Source organism: Xenopus laevis, chromosome 1L, assembly GCF_017654675.1.
Source record: "Xenopus laevis strain J_2021 chromosome 1L, Xenopus_laevis_v10.1, whole genome shotgun sequence".
In the NCBI taxonomy this organism is placed as follows: domain Eukaryota; kingdom Metazoa; phylum Chordata; class Amphibia; order Anura; family Pipidae; genus Xenopus; species Xenopus laevis.
Genome location: NC_054371.1, coordinates 96,114,980 through 96,137,806, shown reverse-complemented (window position 1 = coordinate 96,137,806; position 22,827 = coordinate 96,114,980). Strand labels below are relative to the sequence as shown.

At 42.8% G+C, this 22,827-nt stretch overlaps 1 protein-coding gene across 1 annotated transcript in view; it reads left to right on the top strand.

The window, feature by feature from the left end:
- The window catches only part of LOC121403692 (cyclic AMP-responsive element-binding protein 3-like protein 3), a 253,263-nt gene that overhangs the window by 115,738 nt on the left and 114,698 nt on the right, over positions 1 to 22,827 (top strand). Inside the window, 4 exon segments of the mRNA XM_041591498.1 lie at positions 646 to 761; positions 873 to 1,004; positions 18,046 to 18,109; positions 18,112 to 18,151. Coding sequence (XP_041447432.1) covers positions 646 to 761; positions 873 to 1,004; positions 18,046 to 18,109; positions 18,112 to 18,151 — 352 coding nt within the window.

Sequence of the window (22,827 nt, the reverse complement as noted above, 5' to 3'; positions counted from 1 at the left end):
GCATTCAAAGATAATGTTATGATGGATAACATAACATCTGGTGTCAGCACACATTCAAAATGTTTGCCCAGTCTGGGGTTATCACCATCAATGGTGGCTTCCGCACTCTGGAATATTCTAGGCTTCTCACTAAGCCCTGCTGACTCTGTGCCCTGCTCACAGAGACCCCTTCTAACAGACTCGTTAACTTTAAATACCCTTTCCACAGAACAGTCTTCCTGTGGAAAGTTTGCTCCTGGATCTGGATCTAGGAAATGGAGTATCTGGCTACTACAATTTTTAAACAGAGAAACCATTCTCTGTTTATTAACTCCTTTCCTGGAGCTGACTTCGATCACTAGGGAGCAATTAAAGGGTAAAGCCAACTTTTTCCAGCTTTTCTTGGTCACTGTACCACACCGGCTATTTCATTCTACTGCGCATGCCTCTGCCTCGGGAAATTTGAACAAAGAAGACAATCACTCCGTTGTGCTCGCTGGAAGAACCCTGTGTCGGAGCAGGGGTGTTGGGTAAGTAAATATAAATACACCTAACTTTTCGCACCCCATGATATCATAAAATTCATGAAAGAATACCTTTAAATTCATTGTTTAACTGTAAGATATTTTAGTTTACTTTTGACACAAGGGTACTCTCTTTTTTCAGATGTATACTCTGGAAAAGGCCTTTATGAAAATAATACGGAATTAAGTATTCCTATTGCTGACTCAGACTGCCATCTGACAGTGAAGGACCTTTTGCTATCCAGTAGTTGTGACTTGGTGAGTATCACAAGTATCACTAGTTCTCTATATGATTCTTTCATGATTTCTCATTTTCCCAGTATTTTCTGGAAATCTATAAAATTAACCAGTGTTTATTGTTCTGTTTAGCAGAGACAGCCTACTTCCTTGTTGCAGGGCTGTGCACCAGTGGTTTGTGGGGATCTAATTCTGACTGAGGATGAGAGGAAGTTGCTTGATAAAGAGGGTATAACACTGCCTCACCAATTACCCCTAACCAAGGTATGTAACTGTAGTTATAGTATATGTTTTTAAAAAAACTGCATATGGAGGTAATGTATGTGTGGCATGATATGATGAGGATGCAGAGGGTATGAGCTCTGTACCTCACGGCACATAGGCTTGAGTCCAAGAAGACATGCGGGGGGAAAAAAATTAAAAGACAACCTGAAGCTTGTCACCCATCATAATTCAGCAGGCTGTGATCACAGCACATAATCCAAGATGGTGAAGATGGAATTAAAATCAGAATTAGAAGAGGTAGGTAGGCATCAGCCAGAAGAAATTATCCAACTATGCTGCAGTAGTAGCAGCAGCAGTATTGAAATCAACATTATTAGAATTAGAATTAGATGAGGTAGGCCTCAACTAGAAGAAATTTGCCAACTATGCGGCAGTAGTAGCAACAGCAGCAGCAGTATTGGAATCAACATTATTAGAATTAGAAGAGGTAGGTAGGCAGCAACCAGAAGAAATTTACCAACCATGCTGCAGTAGTAGCAGCAGCAGTATTGAAATCAACATTATTAGAATTAGAATAAGATGAGGTAGGCCTCAACCAGAAGAAATGTGCCAACCATTCAGCAGTAGTAGCAACAGCAGCAGCAGTTTTGGAATCAACATAATTAAAATTAGATGAGGTAGGCCTCAACCAGAACAAATTTGCCAACTATGCGGCAGTAGTAGCAACAGCAGCAGTATTGGAATCAACATTATAAGAATTAGATGAGGTAGGTCTCAAACAGAATAAATTTACCAACCATGCGGCAGTATTAGAAGAAACATTATTAGAATTAGTATTAGATGAGGGAGGCCTCAACCAGAAGAAATTTGCCAACCATGCAGCAGTAGTAGCAACAGCAGCAGTATTGGAATCAAGATTATTAGAATTAGAACTAGATAAGGTAGGCCTCAACCAAAAGAAATTTGCCAACCATGCGGCAATATCAGAAGCAACATTATTAGAATTAGTATTAGATGAGGGAGGCCTCAAACAGAAGAAGTTTGCCAACCATGTGACAGTATTAGATGCAGCATTTTTAGAAGCCATGGTAGGCCTCAACCAGAATAAATTAGCCAACTACTCATATTAGTAGTAAAATTATTAGGAGCCTTGACAGACTCCAGCCAGACAAAATTTGCCAACCACGTGGCAGTATTAGAAGCAACATTATTATTAGCCTTGGTAGGCCCCCACCAAAAAAACATTTGCCGACAATACAACAGTACAGCAGTACGATCTCTGATAGGCCCCCTGCCACCCAATACAAAAGCATTTGCCAACAATGCTGCAGTACAGCAGTAAAAACCTTGATGCCCCTACCAGAAAAACATTAACCGACAATGTAGCAGTACAGCAGTAAGAGCATTGATAGGTCCCCACCAGAAAAACATTTTCCAACAATGTAGCAGAACAGCAGTAAGAGCACTGATGGGCCTCACCACAAAATCATTTGCAGACAATGCAGCAGTAGTACTAGGAGTATCAGGCTGACGCAGCAGCAGCAGGAGCAGACATATCAGCAAGATGGGGAATAGGCAAAACTATTGAGGAGAAGTCTAATGAAGGAGAGTATAGGCAGCAATGGAGAGAGGAGGGTACATCTGTGAGGAGGAGGAGAGGAGACTAGGCTTTGATTTCTGCAATGGGCACTTGGATATCCCCACTTTATCCTCATTTTTATGAATGTCAGCATATCAACGCTGCCAGTGAATATTCGTGTCCGCTTCTAAGTGACCACCACACCCGCAGCACTGAAGACACACTCTGACAGGACACTGGCAGGGAGGCAAGCCAGCACCTCCAGAGTGTACTGTGCCAGTTCTGGCCACTGGTCAATCCTTGACACCAAAAAATGCATGGCCTCATCATCAGTGCGCATAGCGTCCTGCACACTGACTGACCCCATGTAATCAGCCAACATATGCTCCAGCCGCTGTTGGTGGTGACTTTTGGTACTGACTGGGCCTACTGCTAAGGTTTGAAAAATCTCTTCCACACACCCATGAGATCTCTGCCTTTGCTGCTGCTGCTAGGTCCCCCATCTCTGTTGCAGTATCGGACTGGGATGCCAGGGGCCCACCAGATAATCTTAGGCCGAGGGCCCACTTTCCAAACTATTATACCTCCTCTCCTCACTAAACCTCTTTATTCTCCTAGTTTCTTTTCTCTACATACTATACTCTATTCTTCCATTATAAAGCCTCTTTGTTCCCATAATGTAATAGGGAATGACCATGAAATAGGCCAAATGGTTAGAAGCAAGAGGCCCACTGACACCTGGGCCCACCGGGAGTTTTCCTGGTATCCCGGTGGGCCAGTCCGACACTGCTCTGCTGGATGTGTGGAGTAGTGGAGGCCTGAGAAGTGTCAGACTAGCGGAAGGCTTCCACCAGTTTTGAGCACAGAGCCCTCTTCAGTTGACCCACCCTCCTCTCTCTCTAGCTGGGTACAAGGAACTCCCCCACGATTCCCTTGTACCGTGGGTCAAGCAAAGTGGCCACCCAGTAATCACCCCGGTCTGTGATTGAACGGATCTGGGATCACTCCAGAGGCAAGTCTGCATATGGGCAGACACATAGAAGAGGTGCCCCCTGACCAAGCTCATCTTCACTGCCCTCCAGATGCAGCAGGTCATCTAACTCCTCCACCTGCTCTGTGCCCTCCCAGCTGCAGACAATTGCTGGAGTGGTTGGGTGGTGTGTGCCTTGCTCCCCATGCTGTGCAGGCACCCAGTCCTCCTCTCCCAAGTACTCGGATCTGCTGCCACTGCTCTGCACTGAAGTACCCCAAATCTGCCACCTGAGTGCCCCTTGCACTGTGCTCCAGCAGGTAACTGCTGACTACCCTACAAGGCACTCCAGCATGTGCAGGGTGAAATTCCAGTGCGTCGGCAGGTTACAGATCAGCCAGTGGCATGGCAGATGATACTGTCACTGCATCCGTGCCAAAGACACGCTGGCAGTGGGGGACCTGTGAAAGTGGCCACATATCCTTTGTGCCTTCTCCAGCAAGTCACCCAAGTCTTGGTACTATAGCTCTTCAGGAAGAGCTGCACCATGAGGTTGAGGACATGTGCAAAGCAAGGCACATGGGTCAGTCGGCCTAGGCGGAGGGCAACCAGCAGGTTGTTACCGTTGTCGCATACAGTCGGGAAGGTGGCCATGTTTTCCGATGACTGGATCCCTTTAAGGAATGTTGGCCTGGTACATAGTATTTGTACCTGGGTAGAGAACTGGCTAAAAGATAGATTACAAAGAGTGGTGGTAAATGGAACATTTTCTAATTGGACCAGTGTTGTTAGTGGAGTACCACAGGGCTCTGTTCTAGGTCTCTTGCTTTTCAACTTGTTTATTAATGACCTGGAGGTGGGCATTGAAAGTACTGTTTCTATTTTCACAGATAATACTAAATTGTGCAGAACTATAGGTTCTATGCAGGATGCTGCCACTTTGCAGAGTGATTTGTCTAAGCCGGGAAACTGGGCAGCAAACTGGAAAATGAGGTTCAATGTTGATAAATGCAAGGTTGTGCACTTTGGCAAAATTAATATAAATGCAAGTTATACACTAAATGGCAGTGTGTTGGGAGTTTCCTTAAATGAGAAGGCTCTAGGTGTTTTCGTAGATAACAAATTGTCTAATTCTGGGCAGTGTCATTCTGTGTCTGCTAAAGCAAATAAAGATCTGTCTTGCATAAAAAAGGGCATTAACTCAAGGGATGAAAAAATAATTATGCTTTATAGGTCCCTGGTGAGGCCTCATTTGGAGTATGCAGTGCAGTTTTGGACTCCAGTCCTTAAGAGGGATAAAAATGAGCTGGAGAGAGTGCAGAGACGTGCAACTAAACTGGTTAGTGGGATGGAAGACTTAAATCATGAGGGGTTGGGGTTGTTTTCTCTGGAAAAAAGGTGCTTGCACTTTACAAGTACATTAGAGGACATTATAGACAAATAGCAGGGGACCTTTTTACCCATAAAGTGGATCACCATACCAGAGGCCACCCCTTTAGACTAGAAGAAAAGAAATTTCATTTGAAGCAACATAGGTGGTTCTTCACACTCAGAACAGTGAGGTTGTTGAATGCACTGCCGGGTGATGTTGTGATGGCTGATTCAGTTAATGATTTTTTGGAAAGACATAATATCAAAGGCTATTGTGATACTTAACTCTATAGTTAGTATAGGTATGGGTATATACAGTATATACACCTATGACAAATCAAGAGTCAAAATCAAGAAATAACAGAAAATGCCTTCCCTTCCATGGTTTAAGAATGCAAAGTATCTTACTTTGTGCGTTGCTTTACAGATGATATACAGACATATTGAGTGAGGCATATATTACAGAGTTAAATAAAATAACTTGTAAAATCAGGTACCCCTTACCACTCATATTGTCACAACTACTCAATCAACTGAAGTCTGTTTGGCTCTTTACCTAACCCGACATCTAAGGTGCCTGCAATTCAATTCACATTTAAGAGGAGGATGAGTGGAAAATGGTATTCCACACTCGTTATGGACAGTATGAGTATTTATTTATGCCCTTTTGGCTATGCAACACAGCAGCTATGTTTCAGTTTTTTGTTGATGACATTTTTCATGGCCATTTAGATCAGTTTGTGATAATCTATCTTGTTGATATAGTTATTTTTTTAGAAGATCTTGGACAACACTGACAACAGGTTGTGGAGGTGCTGTCAAGACTCCATAAACATAACTTATATGCAAACCTCAAGTAATGCATTATCAAGTCCTCTTTCATTAAATTTTCAAGTTTAAATCCTGAAGGGTTGTGGATAGATATGAATAAAGTTCAGGCAGTTTTACAGTGGCCAATCCCCATAATGTCAAAGTGATTTGTACGGTTTGCAAATTTCTGTAGATGTTTTTTCAGGGGGGTTTCATCCATTGTTGCCTCAATCAGACAGATTAAACATAAATTGACTCCTTTTCATTGGGCTGAGGAGCAATAAGCTGCCTTTGATAAATTAAAATCACTGTTTACTTCTGTCCCATTTAAAACACCCTGATTTGCAAAAACTCTTTTATTTAAGTTTATTCTTTGGACTTGCAGTTCTGTCCCAATGTCATGGCCACAAGTTTCTCTTCTATCCTTGTGCCTTCTTATCAAAAAGGTGAAAGGCAGAGAAAAATTACAACATAGGTAACAAAGAATTGCTAGTAATTAAAATTTTGACGAATGGTGGCATTCTAGGCATCCTGTTAAAATTTTGAGTTTTCAAAAACTGCAAAGTGGCTTAATGCTCACCAAATAAGATGGTCCTTGTTTTTCTCATTTTTTGACTTTTTCATTACCAACTGCCCAGCTAACTGGAATGGGAAAACTTATGCCCTTTTTAGACCTTCATCATTGAGTCCTGCGATTCCTAAAAACACAATTACAGTTGTAGATAAGAAACATTTCCTTTTTTCCATTCCTCAGGTTAATCTTTGTGAGAATATTAAAAGTGCTTATTTTACTGATCCGGCACACAAGACTTATGGATGCAGGGCAAACCCGTGTTAATGTATTAATGCAGAATTGAAAGTTGACAAAGGGACATTGCACTGAAACGTTGCACTTCCACATTAATAAATTGGCATGGTTCATCTTGCATTTATAAGTCTTGTGTGTCTGTGAATTTCTCTCTAAGTGTACATTGGGTGGTTGCCAAATCCTCCATCAATGTGCACCAAGCTAGAGCCATTGGTAGTGTTATGGGTGTGCGACTGCTACTCCTGGTTCCGTTCTGTTTTTCGTCAGGGAAAGTGCAATTTTTCACAAGCAACAGATATTTGTGCCTGCATCTTGTTGGTACTGCTACTGAACTATAGTTCCAAAATTGCAGACCATCTAGGCATTTCCAAGACCTCAGAACTAGGGATGTAGCGAACGTCGGAAAAAAAAGTTCGCGAACATATTCGCGAACTTGCGCAAAAATGCGAGCGGTTCGCGAACGGTTCGCGAACCCCATAGACTTCAATGGGAAGGCGAACTTTAACATCTAAAAAAAAAATTTCTGGCCAGAAAAATGATTTTAAAGTTGTTTAAAGGGTGCAACGACCTGGACAGTGGCATGCCAGAGGGGGATCAAGGGCAAAAATGTATCTGAAAAATCTGCCTGTGTGTGCTTGGAAGAGATAGTGTAGGGGGAGAGCTGTTAGTGATTTCAGGGACAGATGATAGTAAGTTTGCTGGCTAGTAATCTGCTTGATACTGCTCTGTATTGGAGGGACAGAAGTCTGCAGGGATTTGAGGGACATTTTAGCTTAGGTAGCTTTGCTGGCTAGTAATCTACTGTTCTCTCTTTGCTGGCTAGTAATCTACTGTTCAAAAAAACTGGGCAAACAATGCCTACAAGGTCAACGTCGTTGACCTTGTAGGCATTGTTTGCCCAGTTTTTTTGGCCGCAGCCACTGAAGCACAGAGGCCAGAAAAAATATGCCATATAAATGCTGAAAATAGTCATTTTTTTGGTCGCAGCCACTGAAGCACAGTTGCCAGAAAAATTATGCCATATAAATGCTGAAAATATAAATTTTTTTGGTTGCAGCCACTGAAGCACAGAGGCCAGAAAAATTATGCCATATAAATGCTGAAAATATAAATTTTTTTGGTTGCAGCCACTGAAGCACAGAGGCCAGAAAAATTATGCCATATAAATGCTGAAAATATGCATTTTTTTGGTCGCAGCCACTGAAGCACAGTTGCCAGAAAAAATATGCCATATAAATGCTGAAAATAGTCATTTTTGCCATACGTTGACCTTGTAGACATTGTTTGCCCAGTTTTTTTGATTGCAGCCACTGAAGCACAGAGGCCAGAAAAAATTAAACCAGTAGGGTTTGCACCCTAGTTTGTAACGGTGGCGGAGGGAGGAGGACGCTAAAGGACAGCTGTGTGTGGAGTCATGAGGCTTGAAGAGAAGGACAGCTGCATAGAAGTCAGAACAAGTCTTCCGGCGTGCAGTAACCCTCCGAGATCCACCCCTTATTCATTTTAATAAAGGTCAGGTAATCGACACTTTTGTGACCTAGGCGAGTTCTCTTCTCAGTTACAATCCCTCCTGCTGCACTGAAGGTCCTTTCTGAGAGCACACTTGAGGCTGGGCAAGACAAGAGGTTCATGGCAAATTGTGACAGCTCTGGCCACAGATCAAGCCTGCACACCCAGTAGTCCAGGGGTTCATCGCTCCTCAGAGTGTCGATATCTGCAGTTAATGCCAGGTAGTCCGCTACCTGCCGGTCGAGGCGTTCTTTGAGGGTGGATCCAGAAGGGTTGTGGCGCTGCCTTGGACAGAAAAACATTTGCATGTCTGACGTTACAGACTGGCCAAAGGGCTTTGTCCTTGCAGGTGCGCTCGTGGCAGGATTACTGGCACCTCTGCCCCTGGAATGTTGATGAGTTCCTGAAGTGACATCACCCTTAAAAGCATTGTACAACATGTTTTGCAGGCTGGTTTGTAAATGCCGCATCTTTTCGGACTTGTGGTATGTTGGTAACATTTCTGACACTTTATGCTTGTACCGAGGGTCTAGTAGCGTTGCGACCCAGTACAGGTCCTTCTCCTTAAGCCTCTTGATACGGGGGTCCTTCAACAGGCATGACAGCATGAAAGACCCCATTCTCACAAGGTTGGATGCAGAGCTATCCATCTCCGCTTCCTCATTATCAAGGACTGCATCATCCACGGTCTCCTCCCCCCAGCCACGTACAAGACCAGGGGTCCCCAAAAGGTCACCACTAGCCCCCTGGGAAGCCTGCTCCTGTTGGTCCTCCTCCTCCTCCTCCACAAAGCCACCTTCCTCCTCTGACTCCACTTCTGGCACCTCTCCCTACGTTGCAGCAGGTGCCTGGGTTCGTTCTGGCGATTCCGACCAGAAATCGCGCACTTCCAGCGCCATGCAGGGCACATGTGTTAAATTGCCCAGTCTCAACGCTGCCAACAGATTGCTTCCATTGTCACACACCACTTTTCCGATCTGCAGTTGGTGTGGGGTCAGCCACTGATCGGCCTGTGACTGCAGAGATGACAGGAGTACAGATCCGGTATGGTTTTTGCTTTCCAGGCACGTCATCCCCAAGACAGCGTGACAACGGCGTACCTGGCACGTCGAATAGCCTAGGGGGAGCTGGGGGTGCACAGGTGTGGAGGAGGAGAAGGAGGACCCAGCAGCAGAGTAAGAAGAAGAAGAGGAAGAAGACGAGGTAGAGAGCGATGGAGGAGTAGAGGTGGTGGCAGAACCGCGTGCAATCCGTGGCGGTGACACCAACTCCACTGTTGTTGTTGAGCTACCCATTCCCTGCTTCCCAGCCATTACCAAGTTCACCCAGTGGGCAGTGTAGGTGACATACCTGCCCTGACCATGCTTGGAGGACCATGCGTCAGTAGTCATATGGACCTTTGGCCCAACACTAAGTGACAGAGATGCGGTAACTTGGCTCTGCACATGTTGGTACAGGTGTGGTATTCCCTTTTTAGAAAAAAAATTGCGGCTGGGTACCTTCCACTGCGGTGTCCCAATTGCTACAAATTTGCGGAAGGCCTCAGAGTCCACCAGCTGGTATGGTAAAAGCTGGCGGGCTAAGAGTGCAGACAAGCCAGCTGTCAGACGCCGGGCAAGGGGGTGACAGTCAGACATTGGCTTCTTACGCTCAAACATGGCCTTCACAGAAACTTGGCTGGTGGCAGATGACTGGGAATGGGAACAGGTGGTCAAGGTGGAAGGCGGAGTGGAGGGTGGTTCAGACGGGTCAAGGAGAGCAGAGGTAGAGCAGTAAGATGCTGGACCAGAAGGAGTGTGGCTTTTAGTTTGCCTGTTGCCTTTGAGGTGTTGCTCCCAAAGTGCTTTGTGCTTGCCGCTCATGTGCCTTCGCATAGAAGTTGTACCTATGTGGCTGTTGGGCTTACCAAGGCTCAGTTTCTGACTGCACTCATTGCAAATTACAATGCTTTTGTCAGAGGCACACACATTAAAAAAATCCCACACTGCTGACTTTTTGGAAGTGTGCGATCTGGCGGTAACAGTAGAAGTTGGCGGCATTGGCGGCAATGGCGGGTGCGTTGGCCGGCTGAACACAGGTGCCGATACATGTTGTTGCCCTACTGATCCCTGCGGGCTGTCCTCCCTGCTTCTTCTAAGTCTTATTCTCCTACTGCCTCTCTGACACTCCGTCTCTCCATCTGAACTACCCTCCTCTTGCTCTCTTCTACTAGGCACCCACAAAACATCAATCTCCTCATCATCATTCTCCTCAGATGCATCAATTTCTTCTGACACATCACAGAAGGAAGCAGCAGCGGGGACCTCCTCCTCATCACTCATTATGTCCATCTCTATCGTGTTCTCTGCCAGAATTAAATCTGGTGTAAGGTCCTCATCTCCTTCATCTTCTTCTGGCAATAATGGTTGCGCATTACTCAGTTCAAGAAACTCATGGGAAAATAACTCCTCTGACTCCAGTGAAGAAGGGGCACCGGTGGTGGAGGAAGTGTTACGTGGGGTGGCCATAGCAGTGGAGGATGAGGAGGATGTTGTGGTAAAGTTAGAAACGGTAGAGGATGGGGTGTGCTGTGTAAGCCAGTCAACTACCTCTTCAGCATTTTGGGAGTTCAGGGTCATTGGCTTTTTAAAACTGGGCAATTTGCTAGGGCCACAGGATTGCATAGCAGCACGGCCCCTAGCACGGCCTCTGCGTGGCGGCCTGCCTTTGCCTGGCATTATTTTTAAAAAAACAACAACAACAAAAACTCAGTTGGTTTTTCTGGAAACGATAATACACACAGCTAGATGGCAGTTTGAAGAAAACAGTGTGCAAATAATGCCTACAAGGTCAACGTATACACTACTACAGCGGTGGATACGGATTACGTAAAATATATGAATGCTGCTTGAAAAAAAGTAACTCAAGTGGTTTTTCTAGAGACGATAATATTATCAATATTTAGACAAAATGTGAACAAGCTCACACAGCTAGATGGCGGGTTGAAGAAAACAGTGTGCAAATAATGCCTACAAGGTCAACGTATACACTACTACAGCGGTGGATACGGATTACGTAAAATATATGAATGCTGCTTGAAAAAAAGTAACTCAAGTGGTTTTTCTAGAGACGATAATATTATCAATATTTAGACAAAATGTGAACAAGCTCACACAGCTAGATGGCGGGTTGAAGAAAACACTGTGCAAATAATGCCTACAAGGTCAACGTATACACTACTACAGCGGTGGATACGGATTACGTAAAATATATTATGGCTGCTTGAAAAAAGTCACTCCGGTGTTTTTTCTGGAGACGGTAATATTATGGATATTTAGACAGAATGTGAACAAGGTCACACAGCTAGATGGCGGGTTGAAGAAAACAGTGTGCAAATAATGCCTACAGGGCAAATAATGCCTAAAAGGTCAACTTATACACTACTACAGCGGTAGTAAAATAAAAAAAAGTAAAATAAAAAAAAAATGAATATTAAAAAAAAAAAATTAAAGTTGGTGCTGCTGAACTACTAGGAGCAGCAGATTAGCACACCAGTCCCACTCCCCAACACTGCTAGACTAATAGCACTGGGCTCTTATAGTAGTAGTAGTAGTAGTAGTAAAACAACAAAAAAATAAATAAAAGCAGTCCTTACAAGGACTACTGTTATTGCAGCAGTCAGCAGATGAGATCAGAAGCAGGACAGCTGCCCACAGCAGCTACATACAGAGCACTGCAGTAGAAGGTAGATTACTAGCCAGCAAAGCTACCTAAGCTTAAATGTCCCTCAAACCCCTGCAGACTTCTGTCCCTCCAATAACAGAGCAGTATCAAAACGATTACTAGCCAGCAAACTTTCAACTGTCCCTGAAATCACTAACAGGCAGCAGCTCTCTCCCTACACTATCTCTTCAGCACACACAGGCAGAGTGAAAAAACGCTGCAGGGCTTCGGTTTTTATAGGGAAGGGGAGTGGTCCAGGGGAGAGCTTCCTGATTGGCTGCCATGTACCTGCTGGTCTGGGGTGAGAGGGCAAAAAAAAGCGCCAACAATGGCGAACCCAAAATGGCGAACGTCGCGCGACGTTCGCGAACTTCCGGCGAGTGCGAACACCCGATGTTCGCGCGAACAAGTTCGCCGGCGAACAGTTCGCGACATCTCTACTCAGAACTCACTTTAAGAATTTTTTTTTTGGCAACTAAACTTTGTTTGCTCCTGCCATGTTTGTGCTCGATGCAAGGTACCAAAGAAACCACTTATGGGCTTATTACTACCATTACCAGTTCCAGAGAAGTCATGGAACTCCCTGCATTTGACCTTCATTTGACCTTCATTGTAGATCTCCCTGTATCTAAATAATTCAATACCATACTGGCTGTTACTACAGCCAGTATGGTATTGAATTATTTAGATACAGGGAGATCTACCTATCTCACTGAAAGGTTACATTTTAGTCCTGTTCTGGCTTTTCATCTGCAGCTACTATAGCTGATCTTATGATAGATAAAATCCTTTCAACTTCATGGATCTCCCAATAACTTTGTCTGTTTAAGGTACACAATTTACCTCATGCGTTTTATAAATCCCTTGGCATTCAAATGCCCTTCTCCTCTGTTTTACACCTCAAAGAAATTGCCAAACATGGCCAATCAAACTTTAGAACAATATTTACATTCCTTTCTAACATTCTTGCAGGATGACTGTGTTAAGTTTCTTCCCACAGCAGAATTTGCATATAATTCAGTTCATGCCACAACTCAAATGACTCAGGGACACTGAGAATTTCTTCAGTTCCAGCAGTCCACAAACAGTTAATATCTCTCTCACCGATATTCATGCTACCTTGGTCTCCACACTTAGGTAGGCTAACATGCTGACAGAAGGAAGGAAATGGCATTTGAGGTGGACAAGGTGTGAGTGTCTATGAAGTATGGAGAAGAAGAATGTATTTTTCAGAAATTTTTGAATTACGTATATCTAGAGGCCATGTTTAGTATCCAGTTCATTGGGAAGGTTTTGGCCCTGAAGAAAGTCATATGAGCCAGTGGACCAGGCCCGGACTGGCAATCTGTGGCTTCTGGCAAATGCCAGAGGGGCTGCTATAAGGTGCCATAGAAAGTCAGTATTTAGTGGGCTGGTGGGGGCTGTTTGGGCCTCTGTGTGGGCTGATTGGGCCTCTGTGTACGTGAAATGCCAGGGCCTATTTAAATTCTCAGTCCGGACCTGCAGTGGACCATATGCATGCCAACAAACTGATCAGGAATTTTCATCAAGGATACATGGGTGCTGCACCAATGAGGCAAGTTGAGAAGCTCACCTGGAATAAAGCAACTCTGGGTAACTTTAAGAGCTGGATTTCCAGTTATAAAACCAGAATTTCAGATCTTCTAATGGAGAGAGGGCAAATGTGCTCTCTGCACTAGTGTCATGGACCCCTTGGAAAACTGATTGAGGGGGCAAGAAGGGCAAAAGGTGGCAGCACAAAATCCACCTCAAGGCAGTGGAGGGGGTAAGAATCACCCCTGCAGAGATACCCTATGAAACCAGGACCTAAGAGAGGCAGAGGTCGCCCTCAAGCGTGGGGCTAATGTATGAGCTGTAGTGTGAGGTTCCTGGAAAGGCTTAAGTTAACATGCTTGTTGGCATGTTGTTATTAGAGAAACCTATCAGCAAGCAAGCTATCTTAGTGAATTTTGAAACTTCAGCTAGTAAATTGTGTATGACCTGACCTCAGTGGCATAATTACCGGGGGAGCAGGGGGTGCAATGGCTCCCCTTGGCTCCCCCTCTGGGCCTGCTGGAGATCGTCGGGCCTGCCAGAAAGGTGGGAGTGGCCGGCTACACATCCTGCTCCCGGGCCCGGAAGATCTTAGTTACGTTACTCCCTGGTCTGTTGCGACTTTCCTAACTGTTGTCCCTGGTACCACTTTCAATCTAGTACAATTGTGAATTACCTAACCAAGTGAATTCCAAGCCACTTCCTCAGTCAGAACCTGCTCCTGGCCGCAGTGTAGTTTGTTGCAGAACTCTAAGCTGATGTTGTCCTATCCAAATCTGCACAAGTTAACAAAGCTTTGGCTTCTCAGTCAACTCTTGTAGAGGCCCATCTGAACCTGTGTGTCTCTACTAAGTCTCTCTCCTCTCCTAGTTCAGGAAGCCTTACACTGGTGGGTTGCACTGTGGTGTACTACTGATGTCCTTGTTGGACCTCTGGCTGTTTTACTACCTGCCCTTACCCTTACTACCTACCCTTAACTAGATTCTCACTCCAAGAGTGGGCTATTACAGATTTTTTCCTGTCACCAGCTACTCCCACTGAGGCCTCCTACAGTACCTCACACTCTCCAACACCAACCACCCCCTTCAGCAAGTGGGATCCAAAGAGACAGAATAACATGGTGACCTGGAAAGAGAAATACTTCCACCTTCCAACTCTGAAACAGGCTCAGTTCTTGGCTGGATTAATTATTGTGGGGACTTCTAAAGTTGTGCATTCTTTAAAAGAGCAACAACCTAATTTTCCATTTCATTTACAATCATATAAATGTGTTTAAATATCATAACTTTTACTTGAAACATTATTTTCAAATTATAAAAATGCCTTTCCTGAGATCAAAGCATATTGGGCTTCCACCACCTTAAAGCACATGTGTAGGTTTATCTCCATGTTCAGTGGGGCCCGCATCCCAGGAGAGGAGCACCAGGTACTGACAGGCTGAGGTACTCATGAGCAGATCATGATCAGATTTAGAAGATCTGTTCCTGCACTGGCGCGCACACCGGTGATGCCACAAGCAGTCATCGGTGTCAGTGCCGGCCTTAGGACAACTGCTGAACTGCGCCACCTATTGCATCTAATCTGGCCCTCACTTCCTCTCCCAGCATGTGCGCAGCCTGTGACTGGCTTGGTCTGAACTCTGATGCACACATCCAGGTTCCAGGGGCGTATCTATTCCCCTCCTCCCCCCCCTCACTGTTCACTGGCTTCCTAGCTAAAAATAGTGGCAGACTGAGGGGGTGGGGGTACGCACACCTCGGGCTCTTAACAGTGACGCAAGCCTGGCATTTGAGCATCAGATAAGAACCCGAGATGTGCGGTAAGAATGAATCCATAGAGTTCACGAATAGGTCAAAGTGTTGTGTATGTTGAGGACATACCTGCTGCTGTGCAGTGGGAGTGGCCTAACATACTGGCACAAGTTGAGTCCGTAATGAGGTTTTGACCTCAGGTGTTGTGATACAGAAGAGAAGTTGCGGTTGATGGAGAATGGGGTGGACCAGTTGCGGTATTTTATCTGATTCACAGCACGCGAAGCAATGAGAAAGGCTAACCAGGTTTGGGCACACTTGACAGGTCCTGCGCCTAGTTACGTTTTTACCGTACCTGCATTGGAGGCGATACATTATTAACACAAAGAGGCTGATAGCCTTACCCGTGGAGGTAAGGGAAGGTGTTTTCTCAGATCTTACACCAAGGTCGCAGGGAGACCCTTCTGCTGTTTTTATTCACTGTATCTGCAGTGTATTTTTTTCCCTGTTTCTTATAATCACGCCACTTAATTTGAATCTGACTGACAACTGGTGGCACATCACTGATTACCTGCACATGATTTGTTTTGTTTGTGTTACTCACACTGAGGAAGTCAACAACATAACCACGCCCACTTATGATGTCAGTAATGTAGCCACGCCCACTTATGATGTCCACTTATGATGTCACTGGTGCTGTTTGGTGCCCTTTCTGATGACGGCTCGAGTATAAGAGCGGAAACGTTGAATAAACCCATTTTTTTCTTCACAAAATACCTATGAGTGCGGATTTCTTTGCTCTTTGGTGGCAAAACTGCTAGGCAACCACTGCTGTCACTGAGCCATCAGGAAGCAGATCATTTAAAATGCAGAAATACCGAAAGCAGAAAATATTCAGGCAAGTGTATATTATAGAAAAGAAGATATTTTGTTGAATACAGAGGTTAAAGTAAGAAGAAGCACCATGCCAGATTAAAACCACCAGACACACCTCCTGTGTGGGTGTGTGTGTGCTTACCTCACACCTGAGGTCCTTAACCCATTCACTTAAGCATATCACTTCTGCCATGTAGTTAGGCATTTACAGGTGCATAAACGGAGCGTCGGCTATTTCCCTTAGCAGCAGTTGCCAGCTCATACCTTTATTACACCAGCATCTATGTTTAGCTGCTGTGGATGCCCCAATAACGGTCTCAGTGCAAGATCATGGGGGTTGCTCAGTATTACCTCGTCCAGAGGTCCAATTTCATTGTCACAATATGTATTTATCATATAAAGCCATTTGTGTGATCGCTCTATGAGACGTTACTTCATTTAAGACCAACTTATTACCAATTGAGGGATACATAAAAGGCCAGATTTACTGAGAAGGTTTAGTGGTGCCTGGCATGTACGGTGTATAGGAAGGGAAAGAAGACAAAGGTATATATAGAGGGTAGAGAAAGGAAGTTAAAAACATACTTTAGCATGGAGGTTGATACACACACTTTTAAGCCACAGTATCTAAGTAGAGGTAACTGAAATGTTTATTAAGTAGATACAGTTAAATAAATTGTTGCTAGAAAAGTACTGACACATATGGAGAAGGAAAAAGCATGTCAATGTATAAAGAGCTGCTATTAGGGCAAAGTTTCATTCAATCCCCGGGGAGTGACAGTGTCCAGTCGATAAATCCACCTAGATTATTGTCTTAATAGTGCCACCTGTTGGCAGTTGGGGTTGAAAGTCTAATAAAAAAAAGGATACCTTATCTAATAGAGAAGTCTCAGCCGGTGACAGAGTGTGGGTAGACAGATTAAATATCGCACTTCTAAATCTTGAGACCACAGCATCTTCTGGCCACACCGCATCGGGTGCCTTTGCCAGTGCTTCTACCTTAAGGTGGGCGATCGTTCAGGGCCTCATCTAAAAAAGGTGATGAGGTTTCACCAGACGTTGATGTATTCGGTTGTTGCAGATTCACTGGAATTCCTTGGGTATCATCCCTGTCTGAGTCACCCGAGCTGGTGTCTACTGAGTTAACTGGTTTAATCAGCTTACGCTGCAGAAACCTCCTCGTCCGCTGTGAAGGGAAAGGTTCTCGTTCTCCGGTCAGCCATCTGTATACCCGGAAGTTTGCATAGTCATCGTTAACACGCCGGAATTCTTCTCTTTTGAATTGTAGTAGCTCTTGCTTATATTTATTAACTTGTGCTTTAGCTTGAGCCAATACTACATCGGCTTGTTCGGCTTTAAATACGTTTTATCTGCTCCATCTCCTGTAGTGCGATTGCTTTACGGGTCAAAGTTAATTCACCTGAGACTTCCTCTATAACTAAGATCACCAGATAAAAGGAGCACCGATTGAGTGAGATGGGGTTGTAACCTAGTGATGTCCTGCTGCACAATGTATACTGATTGGTTAACCAATTTGATTTTAATTATTTATTGTGTTTTTAAAATTTAAACGATGTCTTGATAAAGGTCCAAGATGGGGACCAAAAAGTTGGCCTGTTTTCTTTTAATGATTAACTAAATAAAGGAGAATTTTTATCTTTCTAAAAATCCTAGTGTGCATCCAGATTTGATGAATTTGGGAGGATTGGGGATCACTGGCTTAGAGGGAGAGAAATAATTGCAATGAGGTTGTTTAAATTTTATACTACTAAAAATGGGAAACCCTTGTGGTGGACAGTATTTTGCTATTTAACATTCCTTATAAGGTGCAAGTACAGAATGAGCACATCTTACAGTATCATCCAAACAGGGGACCAACTTGATGGTATCCTCTGAAAAATGTATTGTATATATTGTATTGTATAATATATATATATATATATATATATATATATATATATATATATATATATATATAATCTCATAAACTGGCATCATAAGGTGAATGTGCAAAGGGGTCATTTGTATCCCCTATTAATACAAAGTTCATATGGTGTATAGCACTACTCCTTTAAAAAATATTTATTAGTAAATTATAATAACATAAGGGGCATGACAAATTCTAACTTAGTTGTACATTTTCCTAACAGTATGAGGAACGTGTTCTGAAAAAAATAAGACGAAAAATCAGAAACAAACGGTCAGCCCAAGACAGCAGAAAAAGAAGAAAGAATACATGGATGAGCTAGAAACCAGGTAAATATAATATAATATATATATATATACACACACACACACACACACACACACACACACACACACACACACACACACACACACACACACACACACACACACACACACACACACACACACACACACACACACACACACACACACACACACACACACCCCTATGGACAAAATAATGGAGATTTCATAAAGAAAGAAGGTTACATTTGAAGATATTAAATCATATCTGCAAATAATAACCAGAAGCTACTCCTGACGAGTAATTTGAAATACTAATTAAAAATTAATAGTGTGTTGATTTTTTTTATATACTTTCCTGTTAAATAACAATTATGCCTGTCAGCTTAAAGGGGAAGTAAAGCTTAAGTAAACAAGTAGAGCTAAAATGTTCTACATTGTGCTTCTATACCAGTCCAGGGCAACCACAGCCCTTTAGAAGGTGATATCTTTGTCTCCAAATATGCCCCAGTAGCTCCCGCTTCTTTTCTGCTGATTCAGTGCACAGGCTCTGTGCTGCTGTCAGTTACTGAGCTTGGGACCAGCACATTTTGACAAATTGATTAATTACAATTGATGTGCTTAAATGAAATCGAAATAATGAATTAATGATTGTTGATGAATTATGTACATGAATTTTGATAAATTGATATTGCACAAAAGTTTTTTTTAATAATTTTTATTTAATTATTTAAAATGTTGAATAAAAAACCTGAAATTAATTTACTCCAATAATTATTTAATGATTAAGTACACAATAATATGAAGTAATTTACTGTGTGCGAGAAACAAGATTCTTAATTTACTGACTTTACCGAGTATTTAAAAATAATCTCAAACACCACCTGTATTAATAAGGCACTGTAACCTTCAATTTACATGTAGTAGTGCGCGCTGCCACTTTGTTAAGTACCGTATATACTTGAGTATAAGCCGACCGAGTATAAGCCAAAGTACCTAATTTTACCTACGAAAACTGGGAAAACTTATTGACTCTAGTATAAGCCTAGACACAACTACAGCCCTGTCTCCCAGCAGCGCACATTCTGCCAAAGCGACCCCCCCAGTGATCAACCAGACTTCTTTGCAAAGTTGATGGTGACAGAGAATTGCCAAACGGATTACTGTGTGCATTGTCCCACTGTCCCACTACCATGTGCAGAGGGTGCTGTGTGATATTGCCATCACTGTTAATCTTTCGTATAACCAACAGAGGGCACTGTGTGATATTGCCATCACTGTTAATCCTTCATATAACCAACAGAGGGCGCTGTGTGATATTGCAGTCACTGTTATTCTTTAATATAACCAACAGAGGGCGCTATGTGATATTGCAGTCACTGTTAATCTTTCATATAACCAACAGAGGGCACTGTGTGATATTGCAGTCACTGTTATTCTTTCATATAACCAACAGATGGCACACTGTTATTATTTCATATAACCAACAGAGGGCGCTGTGTGATATTGCAGTCACTGTTATTCTTTCATATAACCAACAGAGGTGCTGTGTGATATTGCAGTCACTGTTATTCTTTCATATAACCAACAGAGGGTGCACTGTTATTCTTTCATATAACCAACAGAGGGTGCTGTGTGATATTGCAGTCACTGTTATTCTTTCATATAACCAACAGAGGGTGCTGTGTGATATTGCAGTCACTGTTACACTGTTATTCTTTCATATAACCAACAGAGGGCGCACTGTTATGCTTTCATATAACCAACAGAGGGCGCTGTGTGATATTGCAGTCACTTTTATTCTTTCATATAACCAACAGAGGGTGCTGTGTGATATTGCAGTCACTGTTATTCTTTGATATAACCAACAGAGGGTGCTGTGTGATATTGCAGTCACTGTTATTCTTTCATATAACCAACAGAGGGCGCACTGTTATTCTTTAATATAACCAACAGAGGGCGCTGTGTGATATTGCAGTCACTGTTATTCTTTCATATAACCAACAGATGGCACTGTGTGATTTTGCAGTCACTGTTATTCTTTCATATAACCAACAGAGGGCGCACTGTTATTCTTTCATATAACCAACAGAGGGCATTGTGGGATATTGCAGTCTCTCCCCAAGTGAACTGTTGGTATAGGAATGATTAAAAGTGACTGCAATCTCTGCTATTGCCCGCTGACCTGAGTATAAGCTGAGGTAGACTTTTTCAGCACATTTTGGATGCTGAAAAACTCGGCTTATACTCGTATATACGGTATGTTACTAATACCAAGATGATCAGGTTTCCCTAAAACATGGAGTAGTCTGGGTCAAAGTTTGGGCCAGGTCAAAGTTCACTTATATCGAAGTACAGAGCGGGATCAGAAAGTATAGTCAAAGTACAGGCAAGGTCAAAACATGGTCAAAACTTGGAATAGCACCCAGCAACTAACAATACCAGAACCTATATTGGGCAATAATTCAGTGCAGTTAAGGGTCTTTATAGGCAACCTAATGGTTAACACTAATCACATGGGACCAGATTGATAACAACTGAACCAAGCTTTGCCTATTTGCAATTACTAGTATAGCAATGGGAATGAACCATGGCCTTAGCTGTCTGCTCACATAGAGCAGTGTTAACTTCTGTTAACAACCCAGAATATTACACTCTCAACACACTGCCATTTAGTGTATAACTTGCATTTATATTATTTTTGCTAAAGTGCATAATTGAACCTCATTTTCCAGATTGCTGCCCAGTTTTCCAATTTAGTAAAATCACTCTGCAAAGTGGCAGCATCTTGTATAGAACATAGTTCTGCACAATTTCATATCATCAAAAATAAAAAAATACAAACAGTACTTACAATACTCTCTTCCAGGTCTAATGCCATCCCAGAATTGAGGTCCCTGCTCACCTTCTCATAAAAAAAAAATTAAGTTAGTCTGGCAAGATCTATTATGTATAAAAACCATGCTGGCACAAACTCATAGTATTATGATTTGCTAGTCCAGTATTGTATCCTTTATTACAAAGGTTTCCTACCACTGATGTCAAATTAACTGGCCTATAGTTTTAAGGCTGAGAACGGGATCCCTTTTTGAATGGCGGTACCACATTAGCAATTTGCCAGTCTCTCTGCACCATGCCAGACCTTGAATGAATACTAAAAAATTAAGTACCCTGGGATGAATAACATTCAGCCCCAGACCTTTGTTTATCTTAACATGTTCTAGTTGTGATAAAACAGCATATTATATAGCATTTTGCTTAAAAAGTATCCTAATACCCCCCTGCTATATTGTTTCAACAAATGGTATGCAACTGATAACCTTTGCCCTATCTAATGTTAAGTGTAGCCAGCCAGCATTCTTTGCTATGTGACCCCACTGTGAGGGCAAACAATTCCAGGCCAGACTCTATAACACAATACACACAGCTGTCCCCCAAGAGATGTGCACTGTCTGGTATAAACACAGACTAAACTGGGCATGCTCACCAAATGGCAACCCGTTGGTCAAGCAGTCTTAGCTGTGATTGACATTATCACAATTCAGGTCTGGATTGTTACCTATAATGGCCAACCCTGAATGTAATGTAATTGGCCCCTTCTGGAAACTGACTTTGTGGTTGGCAGAGAGAATCAAACCCTGTTCTGCATTTACGACAGGGGCTGTTCCCTTTCTGGCTTACAAAGCTGGCTACCAAGAAATCCAAATTGTTAATCTTTTTATACAAATGGAAGATCACAGAGACTGCCCAGCTGTAAACCATCACACCTGTACCCACATGTTCCAGCAGTAGCAGTGCCCAACCCTGGCATCATCCTCATGCAGACTCACTGAATGCAGGCTGGCTACCATCTAGACTCTGAGAAAAACCTGTTACGTGAAGTTGCCATGCTAAATAAAGAGGTCTTTCCCTAAAAGGAGTTGTGTTTGTGAGTCCTACTCTATGCCCACGTGTCTCACAGCTTTGTGCTGTAACACTAGTCTCTTTTGAATTTCCTAATATGTGAACCATGCATCATTCATTTCTTTACTAGAATTGGGATTATTAAGAACGAAACCTTCATTAACTGTTTCCTCATTTGTGTAGACAGACAAAAAATAAGAGTTCAGAATCTCTGCTTTTTATTTGTTCTCATCAACTAGCTGACCCCTCTGATATTAAGGGTCCCAACCCTTCCTGCGTCATTATTTTTACTATTTACACAATATTTTTAAAAAAAATAATTTTTGATTCTTTTTATTGCTTGCTGCAATACCCTTTTGCATATGGATTTTTTTTTGCATGATTTATTGGCCTCCTTTGTACCTTATAAACATTTTGACTGTCCCAGCTAACTTAAAGGCCTTAAAAGCACATCTTTTCTTACCTCAACATCAACACTTCATATGCTTTGCAATGACGTTCCTTGCTTACAAGGGGAATATACCGACATGTATATTTATTAAGCAGCATTTTAAAGACTTGCCATTTTTTTATGTGTGTAACCCTGTGAAAACATTTACTACATAATAAGTTGCAGAGATGCCCTTCTACTGTCGAAGTTTGCACATCTAAAATTTAGTGTTTTAGTTACTCCCTTATAGAATTGTCTCTGTAACAGAATCTCAAAGGAGACCATGTTATGATCACTATTCCTTAAATTCTCACCCACGGAAATGCAGGATCTGGCACCATTTGTGGCAAAAATCAACATTAGCTACAACAATAGTAGTTATACCTGT